General features: G+C 50.6%; 1 protein-coding gene across 3 annotated transcripts in view; it reads left to right on the forward strand.

The window, feature by feature from the left end:
* The window catches only part of XPO7 (exportin 7), a 37,424-nt gene extending 23,547 nt beyond the window's left edge, over positions 1 to 13,877 (forward strand). For all 3 annotated transcript variants that reach the window (XM_062616934.1, XM_062616935.1, XM_062616936.1), the window contains exons 14-28: positions 755 to 890; positions 1,815 to 1,888; positions 2,933 to 3,013; positions 3,720 to 3,783; positions 4,916 to 5,024; positions 5,458 to 5,564; positions 6,009 to 6,097; positions 6,804 to 6,911; positions 8,295 to 8,377; positions 8,909 to 9,123; positions 10,194 to 10,332; positions 10,820 to 10,980; positions 11,812 to 11,910; positions 12,210 to 12,337; positions 12,416 to 13,877. In XM_062616934.1, the coding sequence (XP_062472918.1) occupies positions 755 to 890; positions 1,815 to 1,888; positions 2,933 to 3,013; positions 3,720 to 3,783; positions 4,916 to 5,024; positions 5,458 to 5,564; positions 6,009 to 6,097; positions 6,804 to 6,911; positions 8,295 to 8,377; positions 8,909 to 9,123; positions 10,194 to 10,332; positions 10,820 to 10,980; positions 11,812 to 11,910; positions 12,210 to 12,337; positions 12,416 to 12,509 (1,687 nt within the window). In that variant the 3' untranslated portion in view covers positions 12,510 to 13,877. The remainder of the gene's footprint in view (positions 1 to 754; positions 891 to 1,814; positions 1,889 to 2,932; positions 3,014 to 3,719; positions 3,784 to 4,915; positions 5,025 to 5,457; positions 5,565 to 6,008; positions 6,098 to 6,803; positions 6,912 to 8,294; positions 8,378 to 8,908; positions 9,124 to 10,193; positions 10,333 to 10,819; positions 10,981 to 11,811; positions 11,911 to 12,209; positions 12,338 to 12,415) is intronic.
* Positions 13,878 to 14,041: the final 164 nt, after the last annotated feature.

The raw sequence follows: 14,041 nt of genomic DNA on the forward strand, positions 1-14,041 counted from the left end.
ACGTAGAGCGACCTTGAGTCACACTGAGTGCCTTCTGCTCCAGAGCCAAATTGCTCCGCTTGGAAGCTAGGGTAGGAAAAGGATGTAACTGGGAGTGTATGGAAGCTGGCCTGTTGGTGAGCCAATGGATAACGTCAAGCCCTGGCTTCCCATGTAGCTGATGAGTTACTGAAGGGGAAGTGGTGAGACCCTGCATATATTTCAGCTGCTTCAGAGCCAGCATGTATGAGAGATGTTCAGAAAAGTCTGTTTTATCTTTTCCCACTTTGTGCTTTGTGGCACTTGCCAAAAAGAATCTCATTGCTTTTGCTCCCCTGCTCTGCTGCATATGTGTTACCTCAAATCCCTTCACCCCTTCCTTGCCAGCCAGGCCTGCTCACTGTGCACAGGTCACAGCAGTGCTGCTGCTGAAGTTGGGGTTGTCGTTTAGAGTCTGGCTGTTGTGAGGGGAGCACATTGCTCAGGTGGTTTTGATGGACCAGTCATGGGGCAGTGCTCTAAAGCACCTGAAAGTCACTTCTGCAGCAAATTAAATCCAAGGCCTTGCATCCCTGTTAAAGGGATACGGAATCCTTACAACAGCCTTGTGCTGAGGAGGAATGTGCCCTAGTGAGAGTTTTACCAGTTTTATCAGTTCTTGGCCCACAATGCCCACAGAAGGTAACAGATACTGTTGTACACAGCTGGGATACAGCAGAAATCCCTCCTTTCTGCCTGTGTCCTTCTCCAAGGTGTGTTTTTCCCCTCTGTGCAGGGTGCTGCAGCTGATGAACTTGACGGACTCTCGCCTGGCACAGGCAGGGAATGAGAAGCTGGAGCTTGCCATGCTGAGCTTCTTCGAGCAGTTCCGCAAGATCTACATTGGAGATCAGGTGCAGAAGTCTTCCAAGGTAATCAGTCCTCTTGGCTGCATCTCTGTGGTGATGCAAAGTCCAGTAATAGCTACCCTTTTAAAATGAGAGCAAGTGGCATTATTTATTCTCTCCTCTTTATAGCTGCAAACACTCCAGACCTGTGCCAGGTGGTTTAGATGTGTGTCCAGTGTTAAACTCTGAGCTGATTTTGAACTACCCGGTTCTGTAAGTGTCAGGAAGGAGCCCATGACTATGGCAGCAACCTGGAACTTGAGACCTGTGTTCAGTTTTGTGACTTGCTGAGTTTCTGCTGTGACTTCAAATGATAACTGTGGAAGTGTGTGGGTTGCACCACCTCATACACCTATGAGGAACCTGAGCTTAGCATCTGTACCTTGCTTCCTCAGCTCCAAAGTGTAGATAAATATCCATCCTCTTCATCACAAGGCAATTGTAGATGTACTGGACTTTGCCTTGATGTCTCTTTAGAAATGCAAAATACCTTTTTTAAATAAAGAACATGTAAAGAATAGGAGTATCATCACTCCAGTCAGGTTCTCTTCCTTTCCAGTCACATATGGCTTTCCTTCCCCACCCCAGAGACTTTGAAGCAGTGGTATGACAAGGGGCTTAAGAGTTCCAGACAAATACACTTAAGATACTGCATGAAGCTGCAGGTGGAGGAGTGATATCCCCTTTCCTTCGGCAAAGCAAGTGCTCCAGTAACTGTGTACAGTACCTGAACCTGCTGTGACGAGGGGTATAAAGAGGTAGCAGTGATGAGGGCGAGTATTGGTCTGGATCAGACCAGTCAGCACAGAGAAGCTTGTGGTCTGGGAAAGTAGAGATGTGCCCCCCCCCCCCCAGGCATGTGTGCTGCAAAGGGAGGGCAAGAGAAGAACCTTTGATCAGAACTTGTTTTCTTGGCAGCTTTTAATTGGTGTTGTTTCCCCCTTCCAGCTCTACCGCCGCCTCTCGGAGGTCCTGGGGCTGAATGATGAGACCATGGTCCTGAGCGTCTTCATAGGAAAAATGTAAGTGTTCCTGATGCAGGCATCACAGATTCCAGGGTTTGTTTGAAGGTATTACCAGGAGAACTGGTATATGAGGGAGTGTTGTTCAGTCTAAACCTAGTAACATCTGGTTACTGGAGAGAACACGGGCTTTTGTCAGGGCCTGAGTCACACGCAATGTCCAGGATTGATTTATCCGTCGTGGAGCCACCACAATAAGCTGTACACCAGGAGAACGGATTCTCTTTGCAGTGTCTGCTCAGTAAAACCACAGTCAGGGAGGGGACAGCCTCAAGCACTCATGCCCTGTCACTTGACTATTGGCAATCACCAGCCACGAAAGCTCAATGGGGAGGGGACTGCTCCTTCAAACTGTGCTGTTCAGTCCCAGAGTAGTGCAGGTCCTTCCTTAAAACTCCTCCACTCTGGTAGGCACCTATTTGGCCTGTTCTTGGCAGCTCTTCTCTGGACCAGACCTGTCCACTGGCTTTTTGTCATGGCTTTAGCAGCCTCCATTAGTGTTTTTGAACCAATTCAGTAGCTCCAGTGCTGACACCCAGTGCCATGTGCCTGGTGAGGTGCAGCCACTAGCTCCCCCTCAACTTCTATATCATCACCCCCATCTTTACATGCATGGGGGTGATGCGTTGTCCGCAAGGGGTGAAATGGCTCTCCTGGAAGGAGCAAGGGCTATTAGAATTCTGCAGCTGACAGTGGATGGTGCAGGTGCAGAATTGCATACGTCTGCATGTAGTCACTGCCGCAGAATTCTCTTACCCTTGCTGCAGAAACCAGCCCTGGAGTGCCACAGAATTCCAAGGGCCTGGGTATGGGCCAGTGTAGCTTGGGACCCAAGTAGTGAAGATTATCTGAAGGATAATTTTCTAGTCAACCAAATGTAAGTACAGTAATTTTATACCAATATTTTGTGGCTTGTGATGTCTGTGGTCTCGGTGGAGGGTGGAGCTGATGATGTTGGGTGGCTCTTGAACTGAAGAATCCGCCGCACAGCAAAGGGGAAGCCAAGCAAACCCCTCTGATCATCCTTATTGTCCTCTTTCCTAGCATCACCAACTTGAAGTACTGGGGTCGGTGCGAGCCCATCACCTCCAAGACGCTGCAGCTGCTCAATGACCTCTCCATTGGATATCCTTTTAGAAGAGCTGTTGAGTCTGCAGAGCACTTGAACCTCAGGATGGGGGAAGAGTGACCCAGCTGGAACAGGAGCACTCTGCGTGGAACAGATTTCTGACCCACCTCATCTTCTGGGTAGTGAGAAGAGCAGAGTGAGAGTGCGAGTACTTGGTCAGCGTCTTGCCTAGATCCATAGAGCCCCAGACTGGTTTGTGTTGGAAGGGACCTTAAAGCTCATCCAGTTCCAATCCCCTGCCATGAGCAGGGACACCTTCCACTAGAACAGCGTGCTCCAAGCCCTGTCCAGCCTGGCCTTGAACACTGCCAGGAATGGGGCAGCCACAGCTTCTCTGGGCACCCTGTGCCAGTGCCTCAGCACCCTCACAGGGAAGAACTTGTGCCTAATATCTAATGTAAATCTAGCTGTGGAATTCCAGTGGATGGCTATAATGTAGGTTTTTTCTTTTGGGCCATAATTTTGTAGCTTTCCATCCGCACTTAATTTGTCTTATGGTCTTCTTCCTGACAGAGTAAATAAAAATGGTCACTGCAGGTCTCTGCAGTAGAGCTTTATGCAACTTAGTTGCTCTTGAAACAAGTGGAATTGAGGCTAGAATGTGTTCAGTAGTACAGACATAAGTCCCCTTCCAGGTTTGCCTTTGCAAGCATTGTAAGAAGTTTTCTGCTGACTCTGCTGCTTCCTTAACACCCCATTTACGTACAGCAGTGTTAGAAAGCTGGTGAAGCTGAGCGCTGTACAGTTCATGCTGAACAATCACACGGTGAGTCCTTCCACCTCCTGCTTCTTGTCTCACAGCAGCCTCCTCCATCTGCCTGTTGCAGCTGAGATAATCCCCTCAGTTTAACACCTGGACTCACTTCTGAAGCTTCCCTGTCTCCCAGATGCTTCCATCCTAATAGATGCCACGCATGAGCCAGGATACTCTGTGTTCCACCTCTGTTCCATTTGGAGGGGCTGTAATTATGTGGTACCTTTCATCCCCAAGGTGTTAATGGGGGGGATCTCTGCTCTCCACTGAAAGAGCCGTCTCCAGAGAGAAATGCTGCAGCCAGGCAGTGAGCACTTTGTGCAACTTATAGCATTATATATATATATATATAAATATAACAGCATTTCACTGTTCCTGCTCTCATTCTGAAAGTGCTGATTTGGAAGAAGTGCCATGGCTTACAGTGCTTATGATAGCAGCCTTGGGCCTTGGTCACTGCCACTGTGGGGGTACTTCCAGGGTGGTGATACTCATTGTGCACATGTGGGCTGCTGGTTGAAATCAGGAATGTCAGACTGAGCAACTAAAGCCAGCAGTGAAGTGTCACATTTCTAACTCACTTCTGTGTGCGTGTGGTCATCTCATGACTCCCAGCACCACACCCAGCAGGTTTGCATTGACCAGCGGCAGCAGGCACGGTATTCCTTGAGCAGGAGATGTTTTGCAGGCAGTCCCATGTCCTGTGTTTAGTCCAGAAGCTGCATTCAGACTGCACATCATCTGGGGATACTCTTTCCATGGAGAACAATGGTAGAGTAACTGGGTTTTCAGCAATTTAATGCTTACAGGGTCCCAAGAGTAAGGAGAGCAGATTGCCTCTCTGCTCTGGAGGCAAAGCAAGACTTCCTTGTTCATTTGGTCTTGGGGAGTTCTGAGATGAAAGATGAGAGATAGCACTGCTGGCTTTGCCAGTGGGCAGGGCACGGTGCCTGTTGCCCTCTGGTGGTATGTTCTCTGAGATGCCTGGCAGATGTGGTTAGCAAGGTACCCGTGTGCCTCCCTGCTTCTCATCCTTGCATCAGCTGGGCATCAGCCAGGGGAATGGGGCTCCTCAGCCCTCAATCCAGGAGCCTGTTTGGGGTGATGGTTCCCCTTTAACCCATCTCTTCTCTTCCCTTTGCAGAGTGAGCACTTTTCCTTCCTGGGTATTAACAATCAGTCCAACCTGACTGACATGAGGTGTCGGACTACGTTCTACACTGCACTTGGGCGTCTTCTCATGGTGGATTTAGGTACTGGGGTCTGTTCCTGGGAACCAGAGCAAAACTCTGTGGTTTGGGGGCCAGGCTCTGCTGTGAGCTGTGAGCTCCTTCAGGAAAGGATGCTGGGAATGAGAAAAGCCAAATGGGATAAGAAAAAGCAGGGGAGAGAAGCTTGAGAGTGGGTTTGATGCCATGTCACAGAGTACAAGTAGGCCACAGGTACACGGCACCAAGACTGGGGCGAAATTTTCCTTTTGTAATATTCCCAATGTTTTCCTGATTTGGCAGTTTGTTCTAAGCCTTATCTAGAACCTGGATATTGGCATCAGTAGACCTGTGTCTGTGTGTCTCTGCCTTGAGCTCTGCAGGTCCAGCATAGGCAGGAGTCAGGGTCAAGGATGTGCACTCTGCTTCCTCCTTTCTTATCTCCCCCTTTCCTGATTTCCTTTTCTTTCTCTTTCAGGGGAAGATGAAGATCAGTATGAGCAGTTCATGCTTCCTCTCACAGCTGCCTTTGAGACTGTGGCACAGATGTTCAGTACAAATACTTTCAATGAACAAGAGGCAAAAGTAAGTTGGGCAGGATCTTCCCTGTTATCCATGCTCTCCCTGTTTCCCTCAGGGGCTTTGACATTTTCAGTTCAGGCAGACATGAGAGAACAAGTAACTCATGCAGAGTGAGAGCCATTCTTCGGAATGAAACAAGTAGATGCTAGAAGGATGGAGGCTTTCCTGACAGTGTATGGGAAAGCAGTGGTGCACCTTGTACCCTTTGGGGTTCATAGTTGGAGCCAGCTTTCCTTCTGTTTGGAATGAAAAACCCCAGTACTGTCACTGCACTGGCTCAAATGAAAGAGGCACTGAAGAGGAAGAACTATGTCTGACCTGGGATTGGCATCTAGCACAGAAAGGCTGTATTCCTGTTGGGATGGGAGCAGCTGGGCTGGTGGAGACAGGGAGGGAGAGATCCATACGTGTGTCAAGTTTTAACATCTCTTTTCTTTTGCAATGCAGAGAACTTTGGTTGGCTTGGTGAGAGACTTGAGGGGAATAGCCTTTGCCTTCAATGCCAAGACCAGCTTCATGATGCTGTTTGAGTGGATGTATCCTTCTATTGCCCTAAAGCTTGAGTCCTCATGTCCCTCAGAGGGGGGAGAACGCTGGCTGACTGCATCCAAATGTCCTGTTTTCCCTGCTGAACCCTGACTGGGGTTTCTCTTCACTTGTATAGTACTCAGTATCCTGTCTCTGAGCCCTAAAATAGGTCTGTCTGTAACCAAGTCAACCTAGAAGTCTGCTCAAAGCTGCTGTTGGGGTTTTTCCGAGTGGACCTGAAGAGATTTGACCTGCAAAGCACAAAGGCTTTTAATGGGATGCGTGCTTCCCAGCAGCAACAAAAGCTTCTTCTCTTGCTCACCAAAGCCAACAGCAGTTGGTATCCTTGTCCTTTTGGTGAGAGCATAGCTGCTCAAAGAGCAGGCGGGCTGGGGAAGGTCAGCTGTCTGCACTGTCACATCTTTGGTTCTGGCTTCCCTTTCATTGAAGACCTTTTTGGTTCTTGTTTGTCCTAGCATAAGAAGTGTGTTTGCAGCTCCTTCAGCACACTGATGAAGAGGTTCTATTTTTAATTATGCTCATTTTTTTGTGTGATAAAGCAGACCCCAGCAAGCAGTATCTCTTGTTTAACCCTGTCACATAAGCTGCTTCACAAGGTATGGGTGCAGTACACAAAAATAAGCTTTTTGGTAGAAATCGTGACCTTTTTTGCTTCAAGCAAAGTCACAACATTCCTTAGCTTTCACCCTGCAGTTACCCATCCTACATGCCAATCCTGCAGCGGGCCATTGAGCTCTGGTACCATGACCCTGCCTGCACTACACCCGTCCTCAAACTGATGGCTGAGCTGGTACATAATAGGTATGAACCTGCTGCCTCTGAAAACTGGCAGGGATTTGTGTCTGTGCTGCTTCAGCCTTCGGGGGGGTGTCAGTGCCTGGCTGTTTTTCTGTACTTGGGTTATTTATGCTCTGAAGGCTGCAAAGGGGATGGGGGGGACTGGCTCTGTGTCAGCAGAGAAGAAAATCGAACGCTTCAGATCTCATGACTCAGACCAGAGACACGATCAATAGCACTGGATTCCTTTAGTGTCTGCTTCCAAGGGCAGCAGTACAAGATGAGGCGGGCAGCTCATGTTAATTTTTAAAGCCTGTGTTTCAAATGAGCCTTGTTCTCTCCGGCAGCCAGATGAGCACTTTTGCTTCAGAGCATCAGCTCTTGTTGCCAGCAGAGAGGTACCTCTGATGCTGTTCACATCACTCAGGCTGGCTGAGCTGGCGGCGGGAGGCTGCCAAGATGTTGCTCTGGCCTTCAGCCAGCAGCACACAACCCGAGAGGAAGGGGCTGTTGTTACAGCTGGAGGAAGGGACACAGGGTTCAGGCACAGCCATTTGAGAGTCCATCCTGGGAGACTTTGCCCCAGGGCAGCAGGGTCTTTGCAGTAGGACAGTCCTGTGGAATCCATCCACTTGTTTGTCTCCGAGGTGAACTGGACACTGTGCTGAACTTCAGTTGTAAGATCTAGTCACTGTAGGGGATAAAATGCCAAGCTCTGAATTCTTGATTGTGTTATGAATAGGAGCTAGTCAGCCTGCCCTACAGTGCTGCTTCCAAGATGTTGGCTGTGTTTGTGTACAGTAGCCAAGTGACTATTGCCAAGACAGGATTCCAGCTTCCAGCTCGGAATATTCCTAGTGTCTGTGAAATACAGGCCCTTTCTTCTGTGACAGCAGAGCTGCTCTGTCCCTCAGTGCTTGTGTCCTGTCTGGCTTTGGTAAGGAGGAGCAGGATTCTCTCCCAGGCCAGGGCATTTTCATAGAATCAAGGAACCCTGGAGTGCTTTGCCTTAGAAGGGACTTTAAAGCTCATCCAGTTCCAACCCCTGCCACGAGCAGGGACACCTTCCACTGGAGCAGGGTGCTCCAAGCCCCTGTGTCCAACCTGGCCTTGAGCACTGCCAGGGATGGGGCAGCCACAGCTTCTCTGGGCACCCTATGCCAGCGCTTCAGCACCCTCACAGGAAAGAGGTGCCTAAGAGCTCATCTCAGCCTCCCCTCTGGCAGGTTAAAGCCATTCCCCTTGGCCTGTCCCTGCAGGCCCTTGTCCAAAGTCCATGTTGAACCCTGGGGAGCATCCCTGGGAGGAGGGTGCCCCAGCAGGCAGCAGCCATGAAGGTGCTCCAGTGTTAGCTTTGGTTTACTCCCAGGTGTGTTTAAGCCCCAATTTACGCTGTCTTTCCGTTAGATCCCAACGGCTGCAGTTTGATGTGTCCTCTCCCAATGGCATCCTGCTCTTCCGAGAAACGAGTAAAATGATAACTACATATGGTGAGTGTGCAGGGGGATCTGGGCAGCCTTGCTCTGCCCTTGAGTGCTCTGCTTGCTCGGGGAGGGAGGGCTGGGGCCCTTGCCAGCTCAGACAGCCTGGGCTGGGAAGCAGTGCCAGCCTGCTTGCTGAATGCATGCTTAGATACAGGGAGATGCTTCTGCTTGAGGTGCTGGGTAGGCAGGCGAGCTGCAGGGCAGGGTATTTGCCATGGAAAATGAGGAAGAAAATGCCAGCAAGGAGCAGGAGCCCAGCTGAGCCCCTTGTGAGTATGCAAGGTGACATGGGCGAGCCTGTCCTTCCGCTGTCCTGTTTCCACAGCAAAGTGACATGCGGTCACATTCTGCCGTGGGTCCTAGTAGAGCCACACTGAACTTGCAGCGGGTTCCTTAACCTTTGGCTGGGGGAATGAGTCTTTGACACTTCCTGCTGACTCCTCAGTCATTCCTTATGGCTCCACTTTTTGTTTTCCCTGCTCCCTGGGGGAGAAAGGGTTTGGATGAAATACTGAGTCCGCTTCTGTGCTCACGCAGGAAATCGTATCCTAACGCTTGGGGAGGTCCCAAAGGATCAAGTCTATGCCTTGAAGCTCAAGGGGATTTCCATCTGCTTCTCTATGCTGAAGGCTGCACTGAGCGGGAGCTACGTCAACTTTGGGGTCTTCCGTCTGTACGGGGATGATGCACTGGACAATGCCTTGCAAACCTTTATCAAGCTTCTGCTTTCCATCCCTCACAGTGACCTCCTGGTAAGCTGAACCCGTGGTTAGCAGGGGAAGGCAGGTTTGGAAGATTACACGCCAAAGGAATACTTTAATCACAGAGAGGAGTGAACTTGTGCCGCTGCCCGGAAGCACAGCTCTAGGCAGAGGCCAGGAGGAACTTGCAGCTCCCGGATGCACAGCTGTAGGTGCTGCGTGAAGGCTGCAACACCCCCAGCAGCCGAGGACCCCCCCCCGGGCAGCCCTGCTGCTGCTCAGCTCTGCAGCGTGGTGCACTCCAAGGCTCAGCACAGCAATTAGCAGAATAATTCCTCCTCCATCTGTAAAACACTTCCTGTGAGTGAGGGATTGTTCTTGCCTCTGTTGCCTGTGGGCAGAGATCTGGATGCCTCAGCAATTAAAACATAACCTGCTTGCTGATATCCGCCTACAGTCTTGCTCTGATCCACACCTCATACAGAAACCCATTTTGCCCCAGAGCTTGGAGGCCCCATCAGCACAGGCAAAATACTGAGGAGAGAGGGCAGCAGATACTCCTCCCTTACTACCATAGCAGGATCTGAAAGGAGTTGTTGCCATCTCTCAGAGCGCATTTGGCACGTTCTTGATTTAATATACCAGTGGCCAAACCATTGCCCTTTGGAGACGGGGCCCCTGGTCTGGGGGCTGCTGAGAGGTCTGTGGCCCTGCTGCTGAGCACAGCACCCTGCATGTGGATTCTGATGTGAGCTGGCGCTCTGCTTGGACACCTGGGGAGCCAGGCCTATCTCTGCATCTCCAGCAATGGCATGTACTCACTCACACTCCCCATTTAGAAACAAGCAGAGCAGGGGGGAGAGATGTTTCGATAGAACAGCGTTGGGAACCTGCTGGCCCATGGTTGAGCCTGTTTGAAAGGCTTTTAGTGGTGGAGAAGGGTGGAAAACATGTTGGCCCATCGGTTCTGCTGTGAGAGGTTGGTTTGTTCTCTTTCCAGGAGATGCAGTAAGCAGTTCTCAGATGATTAATGAATGGGTTGGGTCTAGCAGAACACTTTAACTGGTGGTTACAAGCTAGGATGAGAACTTAGAAGTCTTTTTCTCTCCCTTTCTCTGCAGGATTATCCCAAGCTCAGCCAGTCATACTATTCCTTGCTGGAAGTTCTTACCCAGGACCACATGAACTTTATAGCCAGTCTGGAGCCTCATGTGATCATGTACATTCTCTCTTCCATTTCAGAAGGTCTCACTGCACTAGGTAACTACTTCTGCTCTCTGTGGTGCTCTTAGGGCTTTGATTTGGAGGTGGGGAAATACTTTGGATTGCTTTGAAAGCATTTCATGTATCTGCTAGCATTTCAGGCTACCAGGTAAGTCAAGACATACCTTGTCAATGGGTGGAGGAGTTTCACCTCTGTTAAAGCTGGAATATTAGAGATAGTTCATATCACAGAATCACAGAATGGGTTGTGTTGGAAGGGACCCTAAAGCTCATCCAGTTCCACGCCCCTGCCATGGGCAAGTACACCTTCCACTAGAAGAATATCAGTGAGGAATATATAAATATATCAGAAGATGTAGCAGTGAGGAAGTTGCTGACCTGTTTAGGGTTAGGTTCTTGCTTGCAAAGCCCCTAGAAGGACCCACATGAGTGGTGATGTTTCCCTGGGAGCCCACCCAGTGCATCTGAGCGAGGGAAAACGCTGGCAGTGCCCCAACCCCTCCCTGCTTTCCTGTTCTTGCAGACACCATGGTTTGCACAGGCTGCTGCTCCTGTTTGGACCACATTGTCACCTATCTCTTCAAGCAACTCTCTCGCAGCACCAAGAAGAGGAGCACACCTCTGACCCAGGAGAGCGACCGCTTCCTGCACATCATGCAGCAGCACCCGGAGATGATTCAGCAGGTAAAGACCTGGCTGGTGTTGGGCCTTGTTGTGACACGGCACAGGAAGCTCCTTGAGTTGTCTTAGCATGATGTAATGTGGGGGCTGCATGACCCCTGCTCTACACCCCCAGGCTTTTCTGGAGCAGAAAGGTGTTATTTTTGCTAGTATTGCATCTTTTCTGTATCCATCTTCTGGTAGGTCTGGTTCAGTGCCATGCTTCAGGGCTGTGCTTCCTTGTGCAAGGAACACCATTTTTTCATTTCAGATACAAAAGGAAGTAGCCAAAAATGAGCTTTTGCCTGTTTTTTTTAAATGAAAGTTACAGAAAGTGCTGGTGGTTGACAGGAATGAAGCTGTGAAATGTACCTTCAGCCAGAGAGCACGTGTGGTTCCACTGCTTTAACAGATGTGAGCCAGGGTTTGTGTAAATCCCTGGAACAGCTCAGTGGTGCCTGTGCACTCGGAGCAGAGCAGGCACCAGCAGGTCCCTGTGCTTGACAAGGCTGGAACAGACCTTAAAGTTCATCTGGCTGGACTGGAGGAAGCTCCCCAGGGCACCAGAGCCTTTGCTCCCTGCATTTAAGCACTTCATTGCCTTGTTTAAGTGAAGATGAGACAATTCCCCCGGAGTACATGGCCTGCCAGCCTTCAGCACCTCCTCCATGTGCTGTCAGTGAAAGATCTGCACCTTTTGATGGGGGTTCCAGGTCCTCATCCTGTCCCACAGTGCTGAGAGCTCCAACGCTGGGGGCATCAAAGGCGAATCATTGCTCCCGAGCTGCACAGTGCTGTGATGAGGACAGCTGGGACGGAAGGGCTGGATTTAAACCCTCACTTTCCTTCTTCCAGATGCTGTCAACAGTGCTGAACATCATCATCTTTGAGGACTGCAGGAACCAGTGGTCAATGTCGCGGCCTCTGCTTGGCTTAATACTGCTCAATGAGAAGGTAAAACATCCCACCAGGCTCCCGGCAGGGCTTGAGGGCTTGGATGAGGCTGGAGGGAGCAGAGCCATGTCAGAGAGGGGCTGGGGCAGTCGGGTTGCGTGTCAAGGGAAGGGTGTGCAGCCCTTGGCAGCAGCCTTGGCACTGAGGAGTCCTGGTACTTTGAGGGCACCAGGAGTCACCTGAGGAGCTCTGACACGTTTCCTCCCTCCTCCGAAGAGCCTGGCCACAGCTCTGTCCCAAAGCCACGGTGGCTGTTGGTTCCTCTGGGAATTAACCCGTCCTTCTCTTGTCCTGCCCAGTATTTCTCGGACTTGAGGAACAGCATAGTGAACAGCCAGCCCCCGGAGAAGCAGCAGGCGATGCACCTCTGCTTCGAGAACCTCATGGAGGGCATCGAACGCAACCTCCTGACCAAGAACAGGGACAGGTGAGTACGAGCCGGAGCTCTCCTGGGAGCAGCGCCGCGGAGGCTCCGCTCTGACGCGCTGCTCTGCCTCTGCCTTAGGTTCACACAAAACCTGTCGGCCTTCAGGCGGGAGGTGAACGACTCCATGAAGAACTCCACCTACGGCGTCAACAGCAACGACATGATGAGCTGACATCTCCCAGGCCCCCTGTACAGAGCAGCATCTCTTTGGCCTGGCCCAGAGGGGTAACCATTTCCGATGGAAAGAAAAGAGGGCGTTTCTAAATCCCTGCTCTTCCCCCAGGGCTGGATTGCGGCCCACCCATGCTCCACATCCCAGGGGAGGAGGGAACAGGAGGGGTTGTTGAGCTCACGGGGCAGGGTGCTTCTGTTTCCATGGGAAGGGGGTGGAAGGGCATAAAGCCAAGTGCAAGAATCCAACGTCTCCCAGCCCGAATGTCTGCGTGGAACGCCAGCGCTCTGCTGCAGTCTGCCTTGTATAAAACATGTACATTTTTTCATAACATTTTGAACAAGGTTTATATTGACTCAGTTTAAAAAAAAGAAAAAAAAGGAAAAAAAAAGAAAAAAAAGGCAAAAAAAAAAAGGCAAAAAAGGGTGTGATTGGGCATTTTTACAGTCCTGGTGCACCGGTGCTGCGGGAGGGTGTGAGTGAGGAAAGCGTGGCCTGAAGCTTTACTGGGCGAGGGGTGGCTGTGTGAAAGTGCAGAGATCTATTTAGTGACAGTGTAGAGAGAAATGAAAAAACCACAAAAAAACAACACAAAAACCGAGAAAAAAAGGAAAAAGGCAAAAAAAAAAAAGAAAAAGGCATTGTAAAATTCCAAAATGTATATTTTTTCTTATTAAGCCCCTTGAAATCACAACTCCCCCCCCCTCCTGCCCTTGTTATTAGGAACTCTAAGCCATGGCGCGTGCTCTCTCATTCGTGCTTGCTTGTGGGTGTCTCCTGTCCCCCCGCTGTCGCAGCAGTAGGCACTGTCCCCTCGTCACCCTGCTCCCCCAGGGCCCTCGCCTCCCTCCGCTCCCCCTTTCTTTTGGCTTTTAGGGTGTCTTTTCTCCCCCCTCAGCCGAGCAGGAGCACAGGGGGATGCTCCCGGGGCCCGCAGCACACGGAGGAGGGTTCTTAATAACAAGGTTTTGCCTCGCATGAAGTATCCCCCCTTTGGGAACGATTCCATTCTCTTTGGAAGCCACCACAATGTGTTTTGGATCTCAAACCCACTTCTGGAGGAAAGCAACGGGGGAGGGAACCTGTTTGCCTTGTACTTTTTCCACTATTGTTGCTGCTAGTCGTGTGCATCCCCTTGCTCAGCTCTTCCCACACTCTGTCCTCGGGGCTCTCGTTTCTCTGCCCAGGCACCACCTTCTCAGTTTATTTTATTTCCTTCATTTTCTTTTTCTCCCCGTTTTCTTCCCTCTGGCGCCTGTGTGTTGGGTCCTTTCCGCGTGAGCAGATTGCTGGTTGACTTGTAAGGGTGTTTGCTGCATACAGTGTAAGCATTGTGACTGCAAATAAAATTTCAATGGTTTCTACTGAGCAGTGTCTGGGCCTGACTCAGCTGGGGCTGTGTAGGGAGATGAAGCAGAGGCAAAGGGCAGGGTCCTGCCCCTCTGTCAGGGCACTCTCAAGCACAGGCTGAGGGAGAAGGGCTGGAGCAGCTCTGCTCTGGAGCCAGGCTGAGCGAGCTGGGCTGGGGCAGC

The sequence above is a fragment of the Pezoporus occidentalis genome, unplaced genomic scaffold, assembly GCF_034315485.1.
Source record: "Pezoporus occidentalis ecotype Australia unplaced genomic scaffold, CSIRO_AGI_Poc_V1 ctg191, whole genome shotgun sequence".
Lineage (NCBI taxonomy): Eukaryota > Metazoa > Chordata > Aves > Psittaciformes > Psittacidae > Pezoporus > Pezoporus occidentalis.